Source organism: Neomonachus schauinslandi, chromosome 9 (assembly GCF_002201575.2).
Source record: "Neomonachus schauinslandi chromosome 9, ASM220157v2, whole genome shotgun sequence".
Classification (NCBI taxonomy): domain Eukaryota; kingdom Metazoa; phylum Chordata; class Mammalia; order Carnivora; family Phocidae; genus Neomonachus; species Neomonachus schauinslandi.
In genome coordinates this window covers 113,865,229-113,891,275 of record NC_058411.1, presented here as the reverse complement: position 1 = coordinate 113,891,275, position 26,047 = coordinate 113,865,229, and the positions used below count along the sequence as shown (strand labels likewise).

The following is a 26,047-nucleotide window of genomic DNA, read 5'->3' as shown; positions in this document are numbered from 1 at the left end:
AGTCTTTTTTCAATTTTCATTTTTAAATTTACATTTTATAGATACATTCTTCATTTTTTGTTTCCTTTCACTGTATTCAATTTTATTTATATATATGTATATATATAAGTTTTGCATTCTTCACAATTTTGGGATTTAGTGTCTTATAACAAACCAAAATATACCTAGGACCAAGTGAATCACCCTATTTTGTCCACCTGGGAAATTATATACCCTCTTTTTCACCTTTTTTTTTCTTTTTGTTTTCTTTTTTGGCTTGTGACCTCTTTGATTTGTCTAGTGTGTATTTCGCTTGGGTAGTGGTTGATATTTTTCATTTTGTTCTCTCGTTCATCCATTCTTCTCTGGGCAAAATGACTAAAAGGAGGAATTCACAACAAAAGAAAGAATCAAAAGTAACAGTCTCTGCCACAGATCTAATTGATAGAGATATAAGTAAAATGTCAGAGCTGGAATTCAGGATAACGATTATAAAGTTACTAGCTGGGCTTGAGAAAAGCATAAAAGACACTAGGGAATCTCTTAGTGCAGAAATAAAATCTAATCAGGCCGAAATTAAAAATGTTTTAACTGAGATGCAGTCTAAAAGGGATGCTCTAAGAACTAGGGCAAATGCGGCAGAAGAGAGAGTCAGTGACATAGAAGACAAGATGATGGAAAGGAAGGAAGCTGAGGAAAAGAAAGGAAAACAACTACTGGATCATGAGGGGAGACTGAGAAATCAGCAATACCATAAAACGAAACAATATTAGAATTATTGGGGTCCAAGAGGAAGAAGAAAGAGAGAGAGGTACAGAAGGTATATTTGAGCAAATCATAGCTGAGAACTTCCCTAATCTGGGGAGAGAAACAGGCATTCAAGTACAAGAGGCACAGAGAACTCCCCTCAAAATCAACAAAATAGGTCAACACCATGACATATCATAGTGAAACCTGAAAAATACCAAAATAGAGACAGAATTCTGAAAGCAGCTCAGGAAAGAAGATCATTAACCATGGGAGATTATGGACTCCAAGAAACAAACTGAGGGTTTTAGAGGGGAGGGGCTTGGGGGGATGGCTTAGCCCGGTGATGGGTATTAAGGAGGGCACAAACTGCACGGAGCACTGGGTGTTATACAAAAACAATGAATCATAATCACTACATCAAAAACTAATGATGCATTGTATGGTGACTAACATAACATAATAAAAAAAAAAAAGAAGAAGAAGAAGAAGATCATTAACATACAAGGGTAGACACTTAGGCTAGGATCAGACCTGTCCACAGACACCTGGCAGGCCAGAAAGCCATGGCATGATATATCCAACATGGTAAATGGGAAAATAAGCAGCCAAGAAAACTTTATCCAGAAAGGCTGCCATTCAGATTAGAAGGAGAGATACAGTTTCCAAGATAAACAAAAAGTAAAGGAGTTCATGAACACTAAACTAGCTCTGCAAGAAATATTAAAGGGGACCCTGTGAGTGGGCAAGAGAGACCAAAAATAACAAAGACTAGAAAGGAACAGAGATAATCTACAGGAACAATGACTTTACAAGTAATACAATGGCACTAAATTCATATCCTTAAATAATAACTCTGAATGTAAATGGAGTAAATGTTCCAATCAAAAATCATAGGGTATCAGAATGGATAAAAAAGAAACGAAGACCCATTGATACACTGCTTACAAGAGATTCATTTGACACCCAAAGACACCTCCAGATTGAAAGTGAGGGGGTGGAGAACAATTTATCAGGCCAAAGGACATCAAAAGAAAGCTAGTGAAGCCACCCTTATATGCCATCCTTGTATCAGAAAAACTAGATTTTAAACCGAAGACTGTGGTAAGAGATAAAAAAGGACACTACATCTTAACAAAGGGTTCTATCCAAGAAGAAGATCTAACAATTGTAAATATTTATGCCCCTAATTTGGGAGCAGCCAAATATATGAATCAATTAATAACAAACTTAAACTCATTGATAATAATACAATAATATTAGGGGACATTAACACCCCACTCACAGCAATGGACACATCATCTAAGCAGAAGATCAACAAAGAAACAAAGGCTTTAAATGACTCACTGGTCCAGATGGACATAAGAAATATATTCAGAGCATTTCATCCTAAAGCAGAATATATATTCTTTTCTAATGCACATGAAACATTCTCCAGAAAAGATCACATACTGGGTCACAAATCAGGCCTCAACTGTATGAAAAGTTTGAGATCATACCATGAACATTTTCAGACTACAATGCCATGAAACTTGGAAGTAAAACACAAGAAAAAAATTGGAAGGACCACAAATACATGGAGGTTAAAGAACATCTTACTAAAGAATAAATAGGTCAACCAGAAAATTAAAGAAGAAATTTAAAAAAATACATGGAAGCCAATGAAAATGAACGTATGACAGTCCAAAAACCATTGGGATACAGCAAAAGCGGTCATGGGAGAGAAGTATATAAGCAATACAGGCCTTCCTCAAAAAGCAAGAAAAGTCTAATACACAACCTAACATTACACCTAAAGGAGCTGGAAAAAGAACAGCAAAGAAAGCCTAAATCCAGCAGGAGAAGAGAAATAATAAAGATTACAGAAGAAATCAATGATATAGAAATTAAAAAAACAGTGGAACAGGGCGCCTGGGTGGCTCAGTTGTTTAAGCAACTGCCTTCGGCTCAGGTCATGATCCTGCAGTCCCAGGATCGAGTCCCGCATCGGGCTCCCTGCTCAGCGGGGAGTCTGCTTCTCCCTCTGATCCTCCCCCTCTCATGCTCTCTGTCTCCCATTCTCTCTCTCAGATAAATAAATAAAAAATCTTTAAAACAAAACAAAACAAAACAAAACAAAAACAGTGGAACAGATCAACAAAACTAGGAGCTGGTTCTATGAAAGAATTAACAAGACTGACTGTAGGGTGACTACATAACATAATTTAAAAAAAAAAATTGATAACCCCCCAGCCAGACTTATCAAAAAGAAGACAAAGAACCCAAATAAAATGATGAATGAAAGAGGAGAGGTCACAACCAACACAACAGAAATATAAGAAATTATAAGAGAATATTATGAGCAATCATATGCTAACAAATTAGGCAATCTAGACTAGGAAATGGCTAAATTCCTAGAAATGTATAAACTACCAACACTGAAACAGGAAGAAATAGAAAATCTGAACAACCCATAACTAGCAAAGAAATTGAATCAATAATCAAAAATCTCCCAACAAATATGAATCAGGGCCAGACTGGGGTACCTGGGTGGCTTAGTCGGTTAAGCATCTGCCTTCGGCTCAGGTCATGATCGCAGGGGCCTGGGATCAAGTCCTGCATCGGGTTCCCTGCTCAGCAGAGAATCTGCTTCTCCCTCTCCCTCTGCCTGCTGCTCCCCCTGCCTGTGCTCTCTCTCTGTCAAATAAATAAAATCTTTAAAAAAAAAAAGAATCCAGGGCCAAATGGATTCCCAGGGGAATTCTACCAAACATTTAAAGAAGAATTAATAAATATTCTTCTGAAACTGTTCCCAAAAACAGAAATGGAAGGAAAACTTCCAAACTCATTTTATAAAGCCAGCATTACCTTGATCCCAAAACCAGACAAAGGCCCGACCAAAAAGGAGAATTATAGTCCAATATCCCTGATGAAAATGGATGCAAAAATTCTCACAAAGATCCCAGCCAGTAGGATCAAACAGTACATGAGAAGGATTATTCACCACGACCAGGTGGGGTTTATTCCTGGGCGGCAGGGGTAGTTCAATATCCCCAAATCTATCAACATGATACACCACATTAATAGAGGGATAAAAACCATATAATCCTCTCAATAGATGCAGAAAAAGCGCTTGACAAAATACAGCATCCTTCTTGAAAAAAAACCTTCAACAAAGTAGGGATAGAGGGAACACACCTATACATCATAAAGGCTGTATATGAAAGACCCACAGGTAATATCATCCTCAATGGAGAAAAACTGAGAGCTTTTCCCCTAAGGTCAGGAACATGACAGGGATGTCCACTCTCACCACTGTTGTTCAACATACTACTGGAAGTCCTAGCCTCAGCAATCAGACAACAAAAAGAAATAAAAGGCATCCAGATTGGCAAGGAAGAAGTTAAACTTTCACTCTTTGCACAGGACATGGTAATCCACGTAGAAAACCTGAAAGAATCACCAAAAACTGGTAGAACTGATACACAAATTTAGCAAAGTCACAGGATATGAAATCAACACAGGGAAGTCTGTTACATTTCTATACATCAATAATGAAGCAGCAGAAAGAGAAATGAAGGAATCAAACCCATTTACAATTGCACCAAAAACTGTAAGATACCTAGGAATTACCCTAACCGAAGAGGTAAAAGATCTGTACTCTGATGAAAGAAATTGAGGAAGAAAAGGAAAAAAATTCCATGCTCATGGATTGGAACAAATATTACTTAAATGTCTATATTTACCCAAAGTAATCTACACATTCAATGCATTCAATGCATTCCCTATCAAAATAACACCAGCATTTTTCACAGAGCTGGAACAAACAATTCTGAAATCTGCATGAAACCAGAAAAGCCCCTGAAGAGCCAAAGCAGTCCTGAAAAAGAAAGGCAAAGCTGGAGGCACCACAATTCCAGACTTCAAGTACTATTACAAAGCTGTAGTGATCAAGACAGTATGGTACTGGCACAAAAATAGGCATATAGGTCAATGAACAGAATAGAAAATCCAGAAATGAACCCACAAGTATCACTGAAAAGGCAGGAAACAATATCCAATGGGGAAAAAGTCTCTCCAACAAATGGTGTTAGGAAAACTGGACAGCAACACGCAAAAGAATGAAACTGGACCACTATCTTACACGATACACAAAAATAAATTCAAAATGTATGAAAGAAGTACATGTGCGATAGGAATCCATCAAAATCCTAGAAGACAACACAGGCAGTAACCTCTTTGATCTCACCACAGCAAACTTCTTACTAGACATGTCTCCAGAGGCAAGGGAAACAAAAGCAAAAATGAACTATTGGGACTTCATCAAGATAAAAAGCTTCTGCACAGGAAAGGAAACAATCAACAAAACTAAAAAGCAACCTAAGGAATGGGAGAAGACATTTGCAAATGACATATCAGATAAAGGGCTAGAATCCCATATCTATAAATAACTTAACAAACTCAACACCCAAAAACCAAAATTCCAGTCAAAAAATGGGCAGAAGACATGAACAGACATTTCTCCAAATAAGAGATACAAATGGCTAACAGACACAAGAAAATATGTTCACCATTACTCAACATCAAGGAAATACAAATCAAAACCTAAATGAGATACCACTTCACACAGGTCAGAATGGCAAAAAGGAACAACACACGAAACAACAGATGTTGGCGAGGATGCAGAGAAAGCAGAACCCTCTTACACTGTTGGTGGGAATGCAAACTAGTGCAGCCACTCTGGAAAACAGTATGGAGGTTCCTCCAAAAGTTAAAAATAGAACTATCCTATCAAACATTTTTTTTTTTTAAGATTTTATTTATTTGACAGAGAGACACAGTGAGAGAGGGAACACAAGCAGGGGGACTGGGAAGGGAGAAGCAGGCTTCCCACGGAGCAGGGAGCCCAATGCAGGGCTTGATCCCAGGACCCTGGGATCATGACCTGAGCCGAAGGCAGATGCTTAACAACTGAGCCACCCAGGCGCCCCTACCCTATTAAACATTTAAAGAAGAGTTAATACCTATTCTTCTCAAACTATTCCAAAAACAGAAATGGAAGGAAAACTTCAAAATTCATTCTATTCATTACCCTGATACCAAAACCTGATGACTCCACTAAAAAGGAGAACTACAGGCCAACATCCCTGATGAACATGGATGCAAAAATTCTCAATAAGTATAAGCAAATTGAATCAAACAGTACATTAAAAGAATCATTCACCATGATCAAGTGGGATTTATGCCTAGGCTGCAGGGTGGTCCAATATTTGCAAATCAATCAACATGATACAGCACATTAATAAAGAAAGGATAAGAACCATATGATCCTTTCAATAGATGCAGAAAAAGCACTTGACAAAGTACAACATCCATTACTGATAAAAATCCTCCATAAAGTAGGTTTAGAGGAAACATACCTCAACACAGTAATAGCCATATATGAAAAACCCAGAGCTAGTATCATCCTCAATAGGGAAAAACTGAGAGCTTCTCCTCTATGGTCAGGAACAAGACAGGGATATCCACTCTCACCACTGTTGTCCAACATAGTACTGGAAGTCCTAGCCTCAGCAATTGACAACAAAAAGAAATAAAAGGCATCCAAATCAGCAAGGAAGAAGTCAAACCTTTCACTATTTGCACATGACATCGTACTCTATATGGAAAACCCAAAACACCCCACCAAAAAGTTACTAGAAAGAATACACAAATTCAGTAAAGTCTCAGGATACCAAATCAACATACAGAAATCTGCTGCATTTTTATATACCAATAATGAAGGAGGAGAAAGAGAAATCAAGGAATCAATCCCATTTATAATTGTACCAAAAACCGTAAGATCCCTAGGAATAACCCTAAACAAAGATGGACTCTGAAAACTATAAAATGCTGATGAAAGAAATTGAAGCTGACACAAAGAAATGGAAAAACATTCCATACTCATGGATTGAAAAAACAAATATGGTTAAAATGTCTATATTACCCAAAGTAATTACACATTTAATGCAATTCCTATCAAAATACTACCAGCACTTTTCACAGAGCTAGAACAAACAATCCCAAAATTTGTATGGAACACAAAAGACCCCAGATAGCCAAAGCAATCTTGAAAAAGAAAAGCAAAAGCTGGAGGCACCACAATTCCAGACTTCTAGTTCTATTACAAAGTTGTAGTGATCAAGACAGTATGGTACTGGCACAAAAAAAGACACACAGATCCATGGAACAGAAGAGAAATTCCAGAAATGAACCCAAAAATGTATGGTCAATTAATCTTGGACAAAGCAGGAAAGAATATCCAACCGAAAAAAAAAAAAAAAACCCAATCTCTTCAACAAATGCTATTGGGAAAACTGGAGAGCAACATGCAAAAGAATGAAACTGGACCACTCTCTTACACCATACACAAACACAAATTCAAAATGGATTAAAGACCTAAATGTAAGACCATAAAAATCTTAGTGGAGATTACAGGCAGTAACTTCTTTGACATGGGCCACAGCAACTTCTTACTAGGTATGTCTCCAGAGGCAAGGGAAACAAAAGCAAAAATAAACTATTGGGACTTCATCAAAATAAAAAGCTTCTGCACAGCAAAGGAAACAATCAACAAAACTAAAACGCAACCAGCAGAATGGGAGAAGATATTTGCAAAGGACATATCTGATAAAGGGTTAGTATCCTGTATCTATGAAGAACTTAAAAATTCAACACCCAAAAACCAAATAATCCAGTTAAAAATGGGCAGAAGACATGAATAGACATTTTTCCAAAGAAGATATCCAGATGGCCAACAGACACATGAAATGATGCTCAACATCACGCATCATCAGGGAAAATACAAATCAAAACTACAATGTGATATTACCTCACACCTGTCAGAATGGCTAAAATTAACAACACAGGAAACAACAGGTGTTGGTGAGGATATGGAAAAGTGAAACCCTCTTACCTGTTGGTGGTGCAGTCACTATGGAAGACAGTATGGAGGTTCCTCCAAAAGTTAAAAATAGAACTACCCTACAGTCTAGCAATTGCACTAACAGATATTTACCCAAAGGAAACAGAAATACTAATTTGAAGGGATACATGCACCCTGATGTTTACTGCATCATTATATTATAGCCAAATTATGGAAAGAGCCCAGATGCCCATCGACAGATGAATGGATAAAGATGTGGTATATATATACAATGGAATATTATTCAGCCATAAGAAAGAAATGAAATCTTGCAATTTGCAACAAAGTGGATGGAGCTAGAGAGTATTATGCTAAGTGAAATAAGTCAGAGAAAGACAAATGCCATATAATTTCACTCGTATGTGGAATTTAAGAAACAAAACAAACGTGGCGGAGAAAAAAGAGAGAGAGGAAAATCAAGAAACAGACTCTTAAGTATAGAGAACAAACTGATGGTTATAGGAGGGGAGATGGGCGGGGTGGGGGGAATGGGTTAAATAGGTGATGGGGATTAAGGAGTACAGCTGTAATGAGCACCTGGTGTTGTTTATAAATGCTGAATCAGTAAATTCTACACCTGAAACTAAAAAAAGACAAAAACAAACAAAAATCACAACATCTTTACAATGTCCTTTTTTTTTATTATAGAATTGACCAAGCTGATCCTAATAGTGGAAATGCAAAAGGGCCAAAACAGTCCTAATAATTAAAAAATAAAGTAAGGGATAGTAATAGACACCAAGAATTATTGTAAAGCTTTGAGAATTAAGGTAGGAGGTAGAAAAAGTGACCAATGGACCAGAAAATAGAGCCTACAAACAACCATCCATACATGGAAGCCTCATTTATATTAGAAAATTTTATAGATTAGTAGGAAAAAAATTGATGCCTCAATAAGTGTGTTAGAACAGGGTATCCACTGGAGAAAAAAATGAAATTGGATTCCTACCTCAACCCATACAATTAAATAAATTCTAGGTAGATAAAGACTTTACTATTAAAAAAAAAAAAAACTACATTTTTTTCCCCATCCTTGATTTAGCCAGCATATAGTACATCATAAGTTTCTGATGTAGTGTTCAATGATTCATTAGTTGCACATAACACCTACTGCTCATCACAACACATGCCCTCCTTAACTACAACATTTTGAAGAATATTTTATGACTCCAGGGAGGAAGGGATTTCATAAACAAGATCAAAAAGCACAAATCACAAAGTTTGTTCAGTTTTACTACACTGCAATCAAGAATTATATTAATCAGGTGGGGGAGTGGTTAAGTAGGTGATGGGGATTACGGAGTGCACTTGTGGTGATGAGCACCAAGTGTTGTAGGGAAGTGCTGAATCACTAGATTGTACACCTGGAACTAATATTACATTGTATGTTAACTAACTTGAGTTTAAATAAAAACTAAAAAAAGAATTATATTAATTAAAAGCCATCATAGAGTAAAAAGGCAAGCCACAACCTACAAAAATATTTGCAACAAATGTATCTGACAAAGAATTGGTATCTAGTAAAGATAATTCCCAAATATCAAGAAGAAAATATTCCAACAGAGAAATGAACAAAAAACTTAAATAGGCACTTTACATTAAAAAAACTTGAGTAGTTGGTAAGTACAAGCAAAGTTGCTCAGCTTTATTATTAATCTTGGCCAGCTAGAAAAGCATATTAAAACCACAAAGAGCTATCTTTTCACATCCACTAAATTTGCCACAATTAAGAGGTCAGAAAATATCACATCAGCAAGGTGTACAGCAACCAAAAGTGACTTCGACTTAGCCAATTAAATGTTTTTTCCTGGATCTTTGAATCTTAAACAAGTGATTTCAAAATGTAGGGATGGCTGCAGGTCATTTATCATAATCAGAGTGGCAATATGCTGACCCAACTGGTTCCACCAAAAGGCCACCACTGTGCCGTTGTGACCTAGCCTTTGACGCCTGACCATTTCTTCCAAGCCTGTTCCTCTATCACTTATATTCCCAATATTTTCCAAAAACTCTTTGCTTAAGCTAGCCAGTATCAAATTCTGTTTCCTGCAATCAAAAAATCTTGAAATATCGTTTCCCATTCAGTGGGAAGATTCAAAAGGTTTCTATTTTAAGTACAATGATGTAATTCCTGGAAATTGTGACTATTTCTTTAAAAATCTACATGGCTTTATGTTTAGACATGATGTGAACATCCACTCATTACAGCAGGTTCATCAGGATCAAAATAATGATAGCAAATGAGGTACCTAGCTCTTTCTCGGGCAGCATCCTCACGGGCTTTTTCCTTTTCTTGCCTCTGTTGTTCAATTCGGGCTTCTTGTTCTTTCCTTCTCATCAACAGTTCTTCTACACGGGCCTGCCGTTCTGCCTCTAGAGCTCTCTTGCGTTCCTACAGTCAAAAAAGTTTTAAAGTGTTCGAATTATGTGTAAAGTGAAAATGATAAAAGGTGGCACCATTTTGACATAAATTTATATATTCAAGCCAAGTAGATCCCTTGCTGGCTGATGCTTCTCAGAATTAAAAAAAAAAAAAATTAAATATCAGTGATATGTAGTTTTCATATGTCATTTACCAGTATTACACATAATTATAAGAATAAATGCTCTTTGAAACAGAAACTATGTTATTCATATTCTGTGAGAACCTAACATATATTTTATGGTTAATCACTTTTAAAGCCTGGTGTTTACAAATGGTTTCAGAAATGCCAGAACATGATGATGAAAGTATAATTAACAAATTTCTGAACTAAGCATTCATGAAGGAGTTAAGTGGAGAAAGAAAAAAAAAACTTGTGGCAAGGAAAAAGAGCCATCATAATACAGCACAGTGGGTAAGAGAGTGGGCACTGGGTCAGACTCCCTGATTTTGTTTCATGACCCTATTATTCACTGGCTCAGGGACTCTGGTCTAGGTATATTATAACTGTGCCTTCGTTTTCTGGAAGACAAAAAACAATAGTACTAATGTCTTCAGAAATTGTGAAGAACAGATGAGATAATACATAAAAAATACTTACCAGAGGCCCTGACATATAGAAAATTTTCAGTAATTACCATCATCAAGGCAGAAGATAATCAAAATACTGTGAAATACTATGTCCTATGTATATTTTTGCCTACTAGGAGTACTTTGCTCACTCTCACCATATTACTAGCTGTACTGATAGATTTTATTTTCATGTGCACATAGTTTTATTTTTTCTGTTTGGCATTTTATATACACTTTTTATATGAGGATACTTTTTGTTATATAATTTAAAAATTTCAATCATGTTTTTAGAGATTTTGTTTCCATCATGGCTCCTAATACTTTTGTTCTGTTTCATTAAAACCAAATGTTGACATTTTTATCTTATCTTCAATGTCTTTCAGTATCTTTTTCAACATATCAACCTCCATATTTACAAATACAGAATTATGGGTAAATTTCAAGACTATCTTGAAATTATTATTCTTTCTTCATGGAAAGTATATACATTATTACATCTTCATTTTCTCTTAGTGATATTATTTTTCATTTCTATTACTTATTTTTTTTAAATTAGTATTTTAGGGGCAGCTGGGTGGCTCCAATGCTAAGCATCTGCCTTCAGCTCAGGTCATGATCCCAGGGTCCTGGAATCGAGCACCACATCAGGCTCCTGCTCAGCGGGAAGCCTGCTTCTCCCTCTCCTATTCCCCCTGCTTGTGTTCCCTCTCTCACTGTGTCTCTTTCTGTCAAATAAATAAATAAAATCTTAAAAAAATAAAATAAAATAAAATTTGTATTTTAATCACCCAGTGCTCTGCACAAGTGCACTCCTTAATCCCCACCACCTATATTTCATGCATCCCCACCCACCCACCTCCCCTCTGGTATCCATCAGTTTGTTATCAATTGTTAGGTCTGTTTCTTGGTTTGTCTCTCTTTCCTTTTCCTTTGCGCCTTTGTTTCTTAAATTCCACATGAATACCAACATGAGTGAAACCATATGATGATTTGATCTACTTGACTTATTTCACTTAGCACTAAACTGTTAAACTCCATTCATGTCATTGCAAAGAGCAAGATTTCACTCTTTGTTATGGCTGAATAATATTCCATTTTATGTATATATACCATATCTTCTTTTTCCACTCATCAGTTGATGGACCCTTGGGATATTTCCGTATCTTGGCTATTTGCAAAGAATGCTGCTATAAACATAAGGGTGCTTGTATCCTTTTGAAATTTTTTGTATTTGGGGGGTAAATACCCAATAGTGCCATTGCTGGATCAGAGGGTAGTTCCATTTTTAACTTTTTATTTTTTTAGAGAGAGAGCATGAGAGTGAGTGGGGAAGGAGGGGGAGAAGGAGAGAGAACCTTAAGGAGGCTCCATGCCCAGCGTGGAGCCTGATGCAGGGCTCAATCTCACAACCCTGAGATCATGATCCTGAGATCATGAAATTGAGACTCAGACGCTTAACCAACTGAGCCACCCAGGCGCCCCCATTTTTAACTTTTGGAACAATCTCCATACTATTTTCAGAATGGCTGCGCCAGTTTGCATTGCCACCAACAGTGCAAGAGGGTTTCTTTTTCTCCACATCCTCACCAACATCTGTTGTTTCTTGTGTTGTTGATTTTAACCATTCTGACAGTTATGAGGTGATATCTTATTGTAGTTTTGATTTATATTTCCCTTACAACGAGTGATGATGAACATATTTTCATGTGTCTGTTAGCCATCTGGATGTTCATGTCTTCTGCTCATATACTAATTATTTGTTTTTTGGGTGTTGTTTTATAAGTTCTTTATATATACCGGATATTAACCCTTCGTGGATATGTCATTTGCAAATATCTTCTCCCATTCCATAGGCTGTCAATACAGATTTTATTTTTAACAACAAAGAAATTTGAATTTAAGAGAAAATTCTTTTACTTATATTTTCTTCATTGGAGATGATTTTCTGTGCCAGATTTGATTATTTTCAGTCTTAGAGTTTTTGAGATCTTAGATAGTGATACAAGTTTTCACATATTATGCTTACCTAGTACTGTGAAATAACTATAACCAGTTCATGAATAGTATATCTGACACAAAGAATATATTTAAAAACCTAAATGCATGCCTCCAGCAGTCTGTAATTTGCCACTCAGGCCTTCCTGAAATCAGTGTATTCCCTCTAATTCCCAGCCCCTTCCTTCCCTGGACTCCCCGCCAAAAAAAAAAAAACCCAAAACAAAATAATGTAGGGGCTTTTTAACTTACTAGTTTAAAAAGATTTTCTTCCACTGGGGTAGATAGGGCTTGTTGTAGGTATGAAGTTACTGTAGTCAGTGTAATTATGCATGAGAAGTATTCACATGTCTCCTCAGTGTTCTCTAAACAGGAATTGCTTTAGTATTTTTTTTCTGTCATTTATTGGGCACTTTCTATGCTTTGCTAAGTCCTTACTTATATTAATAATTTTGATATCACAACAAACTGGGGCTCTCTAAGGCAAAATGACTTGCACAAGGCTATATAAGTAGGAGTTAGAAAAACCTCGATCAGTGTATTCCATTAATCATAAAGACTAAGGGCCAGGGAGAGGTTGTGTGAGCTACCTGGGGAATGGGGATGATTTGAAAAAAACATATTAATACAATCAAAAACATAAGAAACAACAGGTGTCAGCAAGGATGTGGAGAAAAAGGAACCCTCCCTCTTGCACTGTTGGTGGGAATGCAAACTGGTACAGCCATTCTGGAAAACAGTATGAAGGTTCCTAAAAAGTTAAAAATAGAATTACCCTCTGATCCAGCAATGGCACTATTGGATTATCTACCCCCAAAATACAAAAACACTATTTCAAAAGGATACAAGCACCCCTATGTTTATAGCAGCATTCTTTACAATAGCCAAGAATGGAAGCAGCCCAAGTATGCACTGACTGATGAGTGGATAAAGAAGATATGGTGCGTGTACACACACACACACACACACACACACACACACACACACAGGAATATTATTCTGTCATGAAAAGGAATGAAATCATGCCATTTACAATGACATGGATAGAGCTAGAAAGTATAATGCTAAGGGAAATAAGTCAGTCAGAGAAACACAAATACCATATGATCTCATTCATATGTGGGATTTAAGAAACAAAACAAACTGTTATCTATCCAAATGAAGAAAACAAATGCACAAAATGCAGAGTGGAGGTGGGAAGTAACAAAAGAACTTGACTGTTGGATATTATTAGAATTTACTCCTATAAATTCTCTTCTGCTTTTTTTATTGTTATGTTAATCACCATACATCATTAGTTTTTGATGTAGTATTCCATGATTCATTGTTTGCGTATAACACCCAGTGCTCCATGCAGTACATGCCCTCTTTAATACCCATCACCAGGCTAACCCATCCCCCTACCCCCCTCCCCTCTAGAACCCTCAGTTTGTTTCTCAGAGTCCATAGTCTCTCATGGTTCGTCTCCCCCTCCGACTTCCCCCCTTCATTTTTCCCTTCCTGCTATCTTTTTTTTTTAAACAGTTTTAATGGATTAAGATGGTAGGTATTATCAAAAAGCAGAAAGCAACTTAAATAAGAAAGGAATAGAAAGTAATAAAGGAAAAGGAGAGGAATATAATTCCACTTGGAGTTAAATATGAACCACAAATCTCCCTCATCCTCCATTTGTAGGTTTTATACCCAATGCCCTTTCAAATGACCTGTGCTTTTCTATAAATATTGTTAGTCCCACATCACTTGTGTTCTTGCTCTCTACTCATAATATTAATGCAATTGGGAAATCCTGTTTATCTCACTTTAATAAAAATATATCTCCAAATGGTAGGGAAACACTGCTCAGAATGTTGTAATCTGCTGTCTAGTGGTGGGGTTGTAAATAAATTATACTGGGAAATTTGAGAGAAAAAAACAAAAAAACAAAAAACAAACAAAAAAACAAATGTGCAAAGGAAAAAGAAAGAGAGAGAGAGACCAAGAAACAGACTCTTAACTATAGAGAACCAACTGATGGTTACCAGAGGGGATGGCTGGGTTACCAGTTGGGGGGAGAGGAGGGATGGGTGAAATAGGTGGTGGGGATTAAGGGGTGCACTTATGATGAGCACTGGGTGATGTATGAAATTGCTGAATCACTACATGGTACACCTGAAACTAATAAAAGCTTAAAAAAATCTGTATTATGTCTGAAAACACGTTTCACAATAAAATGCAAAAGGCTTAGGCATTAAATATAAATAATTAAACCAGAACTTTTCACTTCCTATTTTGTAAAACCAAAAGCTTTAAAAATATCCTTTCAAAAATTATAAAATGGTCTTAGAAATAAAATATATGTGTATATATACTTTATGTGTATGTGCATTGTAGCCAACTTGACTCTGTAAATATAATGTCAACTTGCTGATTTTATTCATGTGTATAAGACATAATCCAAATAGAAATAACAGGACTTCAAATAATAGTCAATCTTTTAATTTTTGTTTTTAATTAATGGAAAAAGATAACTGGTAACTATAGCTAATGAATAAAATTGGTAAGTTCAGCTAGTATTTTCCTTTCTAAAATTTAAGTTTCCTAAATAAAAGAAACTTGATACTCCACATAAGCATCTCACACAGGACAGGAGTTCCACAAATATCTGTTGAATGAAGCATAACTTTATAAAATAATATGCATTATAAATCTATATACATACAAATAATGAATTAGAAAGATACCTAATTCTTAAGCCTTCTGAAACCTCTGAAACCCCCATATACTTTGTTTCATAGTCAGGGATTTGTTTATGGCAGCCTAAGAACGGATAATACAAATCCCTACCCTTTTAGGCCTACAATTCAAATGATTAGGAAAAAAGGACAGGCAGAATATCCAAGGAAATTTAACTTAAAACTAACCAATAATTTACATAAGAAAAATGGCAAATTGAGAATATATGATGACAACATTTACTTAGTATTTTACTTACAAGAAAGAAGGATCACAACTGCCTAAAACAGTTGATGGGAATGTTAAAATGTAAAAGTAGTGAAAGTAAAGCAGACAGAGGACCTTACTATTATTTTATCTAGAGAATGTGTGGCATTAGTGCCTTGCACATCTAGTAATGACTACACATTAAAAAAATTTTAACTATATATATGCTATACATTACCAGTGGACTTTTCCAACATTATATAGGTCAATTAAACATGATAGGTTTTAAATTTTACATTGAAAATTAAATCCATAGGAAATTTCCATATTTTTAATAAAAAAATAATTCTGAACAGTCAAAACAATTTTTAAAGTATTAGTGAGTATAGAAAATCCCCTACTACTTTCAAGAAACAACTGCTTTCCTTTAAGCTTTAATAAATGTTCCAATTTATCAAACAAGAGTCATCATTTTTAAATGGAACATAACTACTATATTTCAAATCTTCAGATCTATAAAATGAATCCAAAAAAAGGAACCAAACACTTCTATTCAAAATATACAATATTACTCATATATTTCCCCCCAAAACCCAGCTAAAGTTACCTCTTCCAGACAACTTTACCTGACAATCCCCTCCTACCAACAGAGTTAATTATTCCCTCTGCTGTGATAACTCTGTAGCTTATACATAGTTTTACAACACTTTCACACTGTGTTGTATTGTTTACCATAAAGGATCATGTCTTAATTATCTCTGAATTATTAATGCCTAATGGTTCCTCAAAAGTAATACATAATTTACAAAATGTAGTGATTTTTATAAAATGGTCCCGAGCAGAGTAACAGCGCTAATGCTGAAGAGACATCTCATATTGAATTTCAAATACCGTATTTTATTTACTCATTTAAGAATATTAGTTAATAGAAAAATAATTTATAAATAGTAAAAATAAAAATTTTTGCTGCTCCTCAGAGAAGAAAAGTGGAAGTTTTTCAAATAAAATCATTCTGTATTTTTTAACATAAGTTAGCTTAGCACTCAGATTTAAATAAGACATTGAACTCAAATCAAATAGAGATCAGGGATGAATGTGGAAATGCCTGCCAATACCCACAAATAGCAAAGAATAATCAACGAACTTTAAAAATGCATTGCTGGGCCGCCTGGGTGCTCAGTCGTTGGGCGTCTGCCTTCAGCTCAGGTCATGATCCCAGGGTCCTGGGATTGAGTCCCACATGGGGCTCCCTGCTCAGCAGGAAGCCTGCTTCTCCCTCTCCCACTCCCCCTGCTTGTGTTCCCTCTCTCGCTGTGTCTCTCTCTGTCAAATAAATAAATAAATCTTTAAAAAAATAATTTAAAAATGTACTGCTATTTTTTTTTTTTTAAGATTTTATTTATTTATTTGAGAGAGAGAATGAGATAGAGAGCATGAGAGGGGGGAGGGTCAGAGGGAGAAGCAGACTCCCCGCCGAGCAGGGAGCCCGATGCGGGACTCGATCCCGGGACTCCAGGATCATGACCTGAGCCGAAGGCAGCCGCTTAACCGACTGAGCCACCCAGGCGCCCTAAAAATGTACTGCTATTTTTAACTGCCTAATACGACCAGTAACATAAAAAAGCATGAAATATGGATAACATCCCCAATTTTTAACATAACAAAGCCCTGCAGGACCTGTTCCCTAACCCTATAGGGTAGTACTCTCCCATATCTCCGGCAAGGAATGCCTACTTCTCATCATTTGCATCTGTCTCATTGTTTGCAAACCTTAGCTGAGCTATCACCTCTTCTAGGAAGCTTTCCCTGGATTTTTCATGTCCTTGCCACTCTCAATTTGAATACGGTGTTTTCCTTTGTGCTTCCAAGAATACCTTTCCTGTTACACTGATTCTAATGGATTATGATTTGTTTACATGTCTCTCCATTGAGTACAGCGATGTATCCTTTTCATGTCCTTGAGCCTAGCACAGCATACAGCTTATAGTAGTAATGCAATAAATGATCACTGAATGAGTGAACAAATAAATATTGGTCATAACAAAGTATATCTGCATTTGTATATGAATACTGCAAAATTTGTTCTCTACATCAAAAACGTCAAGTCCTTTTTTCTAGCCTGTGCAAGAGGTTTTCTCTTCCTCTTCCCAAGGAGAAGTGCCTTGTCTTTGAAGACACTCCTAACAGCATAGAGGCGGCCCTTGCAGCTGGCATGCAGGTAGTCAAGGTTCCAGATGGAAACTTGCACCAATACTTGACATCAAAGGCCACCCTGGTGCTGGATTCCCCGCCGGACTTCCAGCCCAAGCTTTCAGTTTGCTGCCCTGTGAGTGAAGAGCCCACCACACCTCTCTGGGCGCCAAGGCTACTGCACCCACTTTGGTGACCCATGCCACCCAAAAGAATCACCACCTGAGTATTCCTTCCAGCCCATCAGGTTGGCCTTCACATCCCATGTGGGCTTGGCCTACTCTGGCTAGTGCTGACAAATCATGACACAGCTGAGAGACAGCAAAGCAGAAACAGTCCAGAACAGAGATCAAAACGCTCATTCGCATAATCATAAACAGTATGTGAACGATCATACAATTTCATTATATTTGAATAATCACGTAAGACTCATATACAGCAAATATACATACATACATATACATGGCTGTATATGAGTACTTGTGCATGTATGTATATATATGTGTGTACTTATACATGCACATATATATGTAAAACACTTCCTTTTCCAAGACAAAGTGAAATTATATTTGTGTTCATTTCTTTTCCTTTTTAGTTTTTCTAAACCCTGGCTGTAAAAGGTAAAATGCACGCGCGTGTGTGTATGCTTATATATATGTATATGCTTATATGTGTATGAAGATATATGTCATAGTCATATATTTCCTATACTACTTCACTCTTTCAAGTGTTGGTCTTAATGTGCCATAGCAACTGATAAAAGAGATGGTAACTGTATTTGGTTTGCAATCTGAGTAGAAAAGCCAAGTCATGGATGAGCCCTGAGAAATCATCCTCTTTCTTAGCAAAATTGAGTAAATCTGTGGCCTCAAAATCTCTCTGTGGACCTCTACTCAAAAGCAAACTCAGAGCTGTACCATCTTTTCAGTGTGAACAAACTATAGCTTGTATTTTACATCTAAGTGCATGTCCACATTTGAGGATATTTTCTACCTCAAAAAAATCATCCCCCTCTTCTGAAAACATTTATTTTTCTAGTACAGTCTTTGATACAAATATAATTTGAATTCAGAATGCATACTTGATATGACTGAGAGCCTTAGCACATTTTTGGAATAATTTACCAGACATTACACTTTGGCAATGGACCCCTTTTAGTAAACTTACTCAGCCCTTTGTGATGGGAAAACTGAGAAAGCACTGAATATGGGAAAGACATAATCACAGGGAGCACCCTGTCTGCTGGTTTGTCACTGATTGTCATTGAGCTAATTTTCAACTGGAGCTGGAAGAAAATGATGGTGATGTATATGATTGTGGGGAGGGCTGGTCGTCTGCTGATGGTTGCCTCTTACTGTTGGAACAGTTTTGTATCTGTTCAACAAATTCATTTCAGCATTACTGATCGCCTGTGTATGGGTCTATTCTTTAAATTCTCCCTCAAACTGGTTGTAACATCTTACTGAATCTCTCATCAATTAATTGAATAAAATCTTTGACATCAGTTAAAAAAAAATGTCAAGTCCTTAAAGAGTCTTATGGGCAAGACTTTCTATTGAAGAAGATCTAAAATAGTTTGTAAATATCAGTACAATTTATGTGTTAACCTTTCTTCCTATCCTGAAACAGTAGCTAAGTTAGGGTTTACTACAGAGGACAAAAACTGAGCAATTAAAGTATCCAATGACACTGTCCAATAAAGGACAGGTATTCCTTGTCATAAGCATAAAGATTGCCCAAATCTGTAAGGCTCCATATATTGGTTCAAACACAATCCTTTTTCAAGTGGAAAAGCAGCATATTCTTACAAAACCCAATTAGCAAAAAATAAATAATAATCTGTCCAAAGCAACTTAGTCTTTCACCTGGTTGAGACTAGAGATTCAAACTCTATGACTGCTATGTGTTGATGAAAACACTGATTACCTTATCTGAAGGAGTACACGTTGTCTTTCGGCAATCACACTTCATGTTTCCAGAGTGCTATAGTAAACCATGCACCCTGGGGTCAGAGACTAGGTTTTAATCCTTTTTGGATCCTCAGCACATTGCTCAGAGCCTAGGATATGGCAGGTGCTCAATAACTGCTTGCCAAATAAAATTCTACCTGAACAGCTTCATCACGTGCTTGTTTTTCTTCCTGTCTTCGCTGACGTTCTTCCTGTAACTCATTAAGCCTCTGCTCATATTCCTTCAATTTTGATAAGACATCATGGCGCTTATTCTGGGCTTCAAGGGTATTTATGAAGGCAATTTCATTTACCTTCGATAAAAACAAAGAAAGTGAGTATCAAATCAAGTTAATGCTAAGACACCCAACAAAAATAAGAAACCTAACAGAGTCTCTCATAGTAATATATACTACAAATAAGGCATAAAACAAAATGGGTCTTTTCTTTTAATATTTGCCTCAAAAATGGATAGTAATCCAGGGTATATAAGAAACCCACAGGCATAAGAATTGATTTAGAATAAATATTTTAGTGGCAGATCTTACATCAAGAAACAAATTAAGATTCTTACAAAAACAGCTTATAAAGTTCTACTTAATTCATTACAATTTGCAATTATATAAATTACATTAAGATTTAAATATGTACATATGTTATTCTAATGAATTTGGGAAAACTTAAAATAAGCAACAAATCATTTTTCTTCAACATATACCAAATAAGTGACAACTAGGAACAAGGTAGTGAAATATCTACGACATCCTCAACTTCGCATATATTGATACTTACCAGCCAAGTTTTGCTAGAAAGCATAGCTCTTATGAGTAAAGTTTAGCTAAAGATAAAGCTGGAAAAAGTCAGTTGGGATCAAATTTCTCATTTTTGAAAGCCAGAGGGAAGGCATGCTACAGTGAAAATGGTAGACTAAAACAGGAAAGTAAACACGGGGACTGACTCTGACAGGAGTACAGACTCCAGGAATCCATGCTGGTGGAATAAAAACTATCACTAGATATGTTAAAAATCTCAGACAAGAGAGTTTGAATATAATTCTAACAAAGATTTCCCAATCACCTTTCCACGTGGCCACTTTTTTAAGTAGGATAATAACATAACCATCCTTCAAACTATACTGAAAGTATAAGAAACAGCTGTACTCAAGGAAAATGAATCATACTACATCAGGGCTCACATGTTAAGCATCATCAAGATGAAAGAAAAAGGAATGGGACTTAATGCTTTAGACAAAATAAATAAGTAAACTAAAGTTAGAGGGAAGAGTGTGCAAAAGTTGGATAAAAATTTCAAACTGTGATGTTGGTCAAAGGGTGCAAAGTTTCAATTATGCAAGATGAATAAGTTTTAGAGATGTACAGCATGGTGATGACACTTAACAATACTTGAAATTTGCTAAGAAGATAGAGTTTCAATTTTCTAAGCACATATGCAAACACACAAATGGTAATTACGTAGAGGTGAAAGGTGTTAATTAGCTGGGCTGTGATCATTCCACACTGTATATGTATATTAAAACATCACGCTGTAAACCTTAATATATTCAATTTTGATATGTCAATGATATCTCAATAAAGCTATAAATAAATAGATCATAAGTTAACAGGAAAATAAAAAACCCAATCTGGAAGAAAACATAACCCAAGGAAAACCAGAAAACTCCCTCAGCAAACTTTGTAATATAAAAGAAGTTAACAAAAACCTGAATTTAATAGTGCAAAAAAATGGTAACAGAACAAAACAATAAAAGATTAGAAAGCTAAGGAAACAAAGTGAGGACAAAAGTAACACTATCACTGAATTAGAAAAAGCATGGAGCAAATAAAGATGGCAAAAAATCAAATCACTAATAGAGGCAAGTCTCATGATAAGTTAATGTAGAACTTAAAAATGAAAATTTATGTATAAGTAATAAGCTCTGAATATAATGAACAAGTCATTATGGCCAAATATAAGGATAAATAACATCTATAGTTAAGAAAGACAAAGGGCACCTGGGTGGTTCAGTCAGTTAAGCGTTGGACTCTTGGTTTGGAGCTCAGGTCATGATCTCAGGGTCCTGGGATTGAGACCTGCCTCCAGCTCCAGGTTCTACACTCAGCATGGAGCCTGCTTGTCCCTCTCCACACCGCACACCACCCCTTACTCTTCCCCCCACTTGTGTGCACTCTCTCATAAATGAATGAATGAATGAATGAATGAATAAATAAATAAATAAATAAAATCTTGGAAAAAAAGACAAAATATTCCAACATATAATACGGAAAGTTTTCCATGGGAAAAAAAAAAGAAAGCAAATTGAAAACTGAAAGAGCACATGTTATTTCATGAAAAAATGTTCAGAAGATCAATACCAAGAATACCCTTATTAAATCTTATTAAATTACAAAACACTAAGGAAGAATAATAATTTTTTTTAAAGATTTTTATTTATTATTTGACAGAGAGAGACACAGTGAAAGAGGGAACACAAGCAGAGGGGAAGGGAGTGGGAGAGGGAGAAGCAGGCTTCCTGCCGAGCAGGGAGCCCGATGTGGGATTCGATCCCAGGACCCTGGGATCATGACCTGAGCCGAAGGTAGATGCTTAATGACTGAGCCACCCAGGTGCCCCAGAAGAATAAATTTTTTAAGCTTCCAAGCAGTAAATGCAAATTACCTACAAGAAGGAGAGGAGGAAAAATCAGTGTGGCCTTGGGCTTCTTCCCAGAAGTAGTTAATACTAGAAGAAAATAAAGCCTACAAAAATTTGAAGGAAAAACATTATGAACCATGAACCTGATCTCTAGCAAAAACGTATTCAGACAGAAATGCCACAGCCTTAGATATGGAAGAACTCAAGGAATAGAGCATATATAAGTTCTTCCTGAAAATCACTTGTTAATAAAATCCAGTCAACCAGAGACAAGTCAAAACAAACAACTCATACATGGAGAATTAGTGAAACTGAGTTCATTTATATACAGAAGGAAAACTATACTAAGGAATTTATACTTTCAGAGCAAAGTGTAAATGTTATCTATCTTAACAATGTAAAATTAATAAAACTATGAAAAACTGTTGGGAGGAGATTAGGGACAATAAAAAGAAATGGTAGTGCTAGTTTCCTCAAAACTGTCATAAAATGAAATATAGTAAATATAATCATTCCAAACTCTTAATTTTTCATAATTTTTATAACCTTAGAAGAACTAATGAAAAATAATGCCTTTTGTGAGAAAGAAACATTTATTACAAATCAATAATTCCCTCAATTTTACTGCCATTTTACTTCCATCTCTTAAAATGGAAATAAAATCAAGTTTAATGCTTCTTATTCATAAGTATCATTTATAGTATAATTCCATTTTTTCAAAGTACCTATTCATGCAATCTGAACATTATTCTAGAGAGATGTCTGGGACAGTATTTACCATTAGGTGTATGTATATGGTGGCTATTTCTGAGGGTGGAATTTTGAGTTCTTGCTATATTGCTTCAATTCTTTAAAATGAAAACGAATTATTTTTATAATAATGATATGGTTACTATTCTTAATATAAAATAATATTAAAGAAAGCTAGGGAAATGCATTTATTCTAAGACTTGAAAATAAGGGAAAGTCTGAAGGTTTTTGAGCTAAGAGGTAATACAATAATAGCCTACAGAAAGATTAATTTAAAGGGAGTAGGGAAAAAAGGCAAGCATACCAACTACAAATATTTAGGAGGGAGATTTAAAAAATAAAAAACCTGGTGGCAATTATCATAAAAAGAAAAACACGTGAGAGACCACAGAACTGTAGAATCTGCAGCTGAATATATCATGGGAAATGGGGGAAGAAGTCAAAAAGACCAGCTTATCTTTTTGCTATATACACAAGAATTACTCAAAACAACAATAAAAACAGTGAATCAAAGTAAATGATCAGAACTTTCCCAAGTCTAAGTTAATGGGAAATTAGTGATACCATTATCTGAAATACATGTTTCAGAAAAAGCAGATGGTCTGGGAGATAGAAGCTGTGAGCTGATGAGTTCCACTGAATACAATCATCAAGCAAAAGGTAACTGAATCCAAACATCAGTTGTGGCCACAAAACAAGTCTCAGCAAATTTCAAAAGACTGAAGTCATGCCATGCATCTTTTCCAATCACAACGCTATGAAACTAGAAATCAAACACAAGAAAAAAATCTGGGAAAGACAGGAGAAACATGGAGGTTAAATAACTTGCTACTAAACAATGAATGGGTCAAACAAGAAATCAAAGAGAAAATTAAAAAAATACATGGATATAAGTGGAAAACACAACAGTCCAAAATCTTTGTGGTGTAGCAAAAGCTCTTCTAAGAGGGAAGTTTATAACAATACAGGCCTACCTCAAGAAGAGAAAGCTCAAATAAACAACTTAAACTTACACCTGAAAGAGCTAGAAAAAGAACAACAAACAAAAAGTACAAGGAAAGAAACAATAAAGATTACAAGCAGAAATAAATTAAATAGAAACTAAGAAAACCATAGAACAGATCAGTGAAACCAGGAGCTGGTTGTTCAAAAACATCAAAATTGATAAACCTTTAGCCAGACACATCAAAAAAAAAAAAAGAATTCAAACAAAATCAGAAATTAAAGAGAAGGAACTGACACAAAAGAAATACAAAGGATTATAAGAATATATCATGCAAAATTATATGCAAACAAATTGGACAACATAGAAGAAATGGATAAATTCCTAGAAACCTATAATCCACCAAAATTGAATCAAGAAGAAATAGAAAATTTGAACAGACTGATTATAAGCAATGAAATTTAAACATTTAAAGAAGAGTTAATACCTATACTTCTCAAGCTATGAAGAAGAAGAAAAGAAGGAGCAGGAGGAGGAGGAGAAGTAGTAGTAGTAGTAGTAGTAGTAGTAGTAGTAGAGTAAGAAAAGCTTCCAAATCCATTCTATGAGGCCAACATTATCCTGATACCAAAACTGGGTAAAGACACTACAAAAAAAGAGAACTGCAGGACAGTATCTCGATGAACACACATGCAAAAATCCTCAACAAAATATCAGCAAATCCAACAATACATTAAAAAATCATCACGATCAAGTGCGATTTATTCCTGGGATGTAAGGGTGATTCAATATTCACAAATCAACTTGATACAGCCATCAACAAGAGAAAGGATGAAAATCATATGATCATTTCAACAGATGAAAAAAAGCATTTGATAAAGTACAACAACCACTTATGGTAAAAACTCTCAAAACAGTAGGTTTATAGGGAATATACCTCAACATAATAAAGGTATCTATGAATAACCCACAGCTAATGTCATAATGGTGAAAAGCTGAGAGCTTTCCCCCTTAGATCAGGAACAAGACAAGGATGTCCACTCTCACCACTTTCTTTCTTTCTTTTTTTTAAATATTTATTTATTTGACAGAGAGAGACACAGCGAGAGAGGGAACACAAGTAGAGGGAGTGGGAGAGGGAGAAGCAGGCCTCCCACGGAACACGGATCCCGATGTGGGGCTCGATCCCAGGACCCTGGGATCATGACCCAAGCCGAAGGCAGACGCCCAAAGACTGAGCCACCTAGGCGCCCCTCATCACTTTCATTCTACATAGTCCTGTAAGTCCTAACCACAGCAATCAGACAAGAAAAAGAAATTGGTAAGGAAAAAGTAAAACATCCCCTACTTGTAGATAACACTATATATAGAAAACCCTAAAGGCTTCACAAAAAAACTACTAGAACTGATAAATGAATTCTGTAAGATCACAGGATACAAAATCAATACACAGAAATCCACTGCATTTCTATGCACTAATAATGAAGTAGCAGAAAGAGAAATTAAGACAACAATCCCATTTATAACAGAACCACAAATAATAAAATACCTGGGAACAGACTTAGCCAAAAAGGTCAAAGAACTTGTGAAAACTATAAAACATTGATAAAGAAATTGAAGATGACACAAATGGAAAGATACTCATGCTTATCGACTGGGAGAAGAAATATTGTTAAAATGCCCATTAATGCAATCCCTATCAAATTACCAACAGCATTTTTCACAGAATAGAACAAATAATCCTAAAATTTGTGTGGAACCACATAAGACCACAAATAGCCAAAGCAACCTTGAAAAAGAACTGGAGGTATCACAAACCCAGATTTCAAGATATAATATTAAGCTGTAGAAATCAAAACAGTATGGTACTGACACAAAAACAGACACACAGATCAATGGAACACAAGAGAGAGCCCAGAAATAAACCCATGATTATACAATCAATCTCTGACAAAGGAGGCAATAATATACATTGGAAAAAGTCT

General features: G+C 35.8%; 1 protein-coding gene across 2 annotated transcripts in view; it reads right to left on the bottom strand.

Moving 5' to 3' along the window:
* SCAPER (S-phase cyclin A associated protein in the ER) overlaps positions 1-26,047 on the bottom strand; it is a 523,695-nt gene that overhangs the window by 337,301 nt on the left and 160,347 nt on the right. For both annotated transcript variants that reach the window (XM_044917799.1, XM_044917800.1), the window contains 2 exons: positions 19,876-20,031; positions 9,919-10,061 (listed from right to left, as the gene is read on the bottom strand). In XM_044917799.1, coding sequence (XP_044773734.1) covers positions 9,919-10,061; positions 19,876-20,031 — 299 coding nt within the window. The remainder of the gene's footprint in view (positions 1-9,918; positions 10,062-19,875; positions 20,032-26,047) is intronic.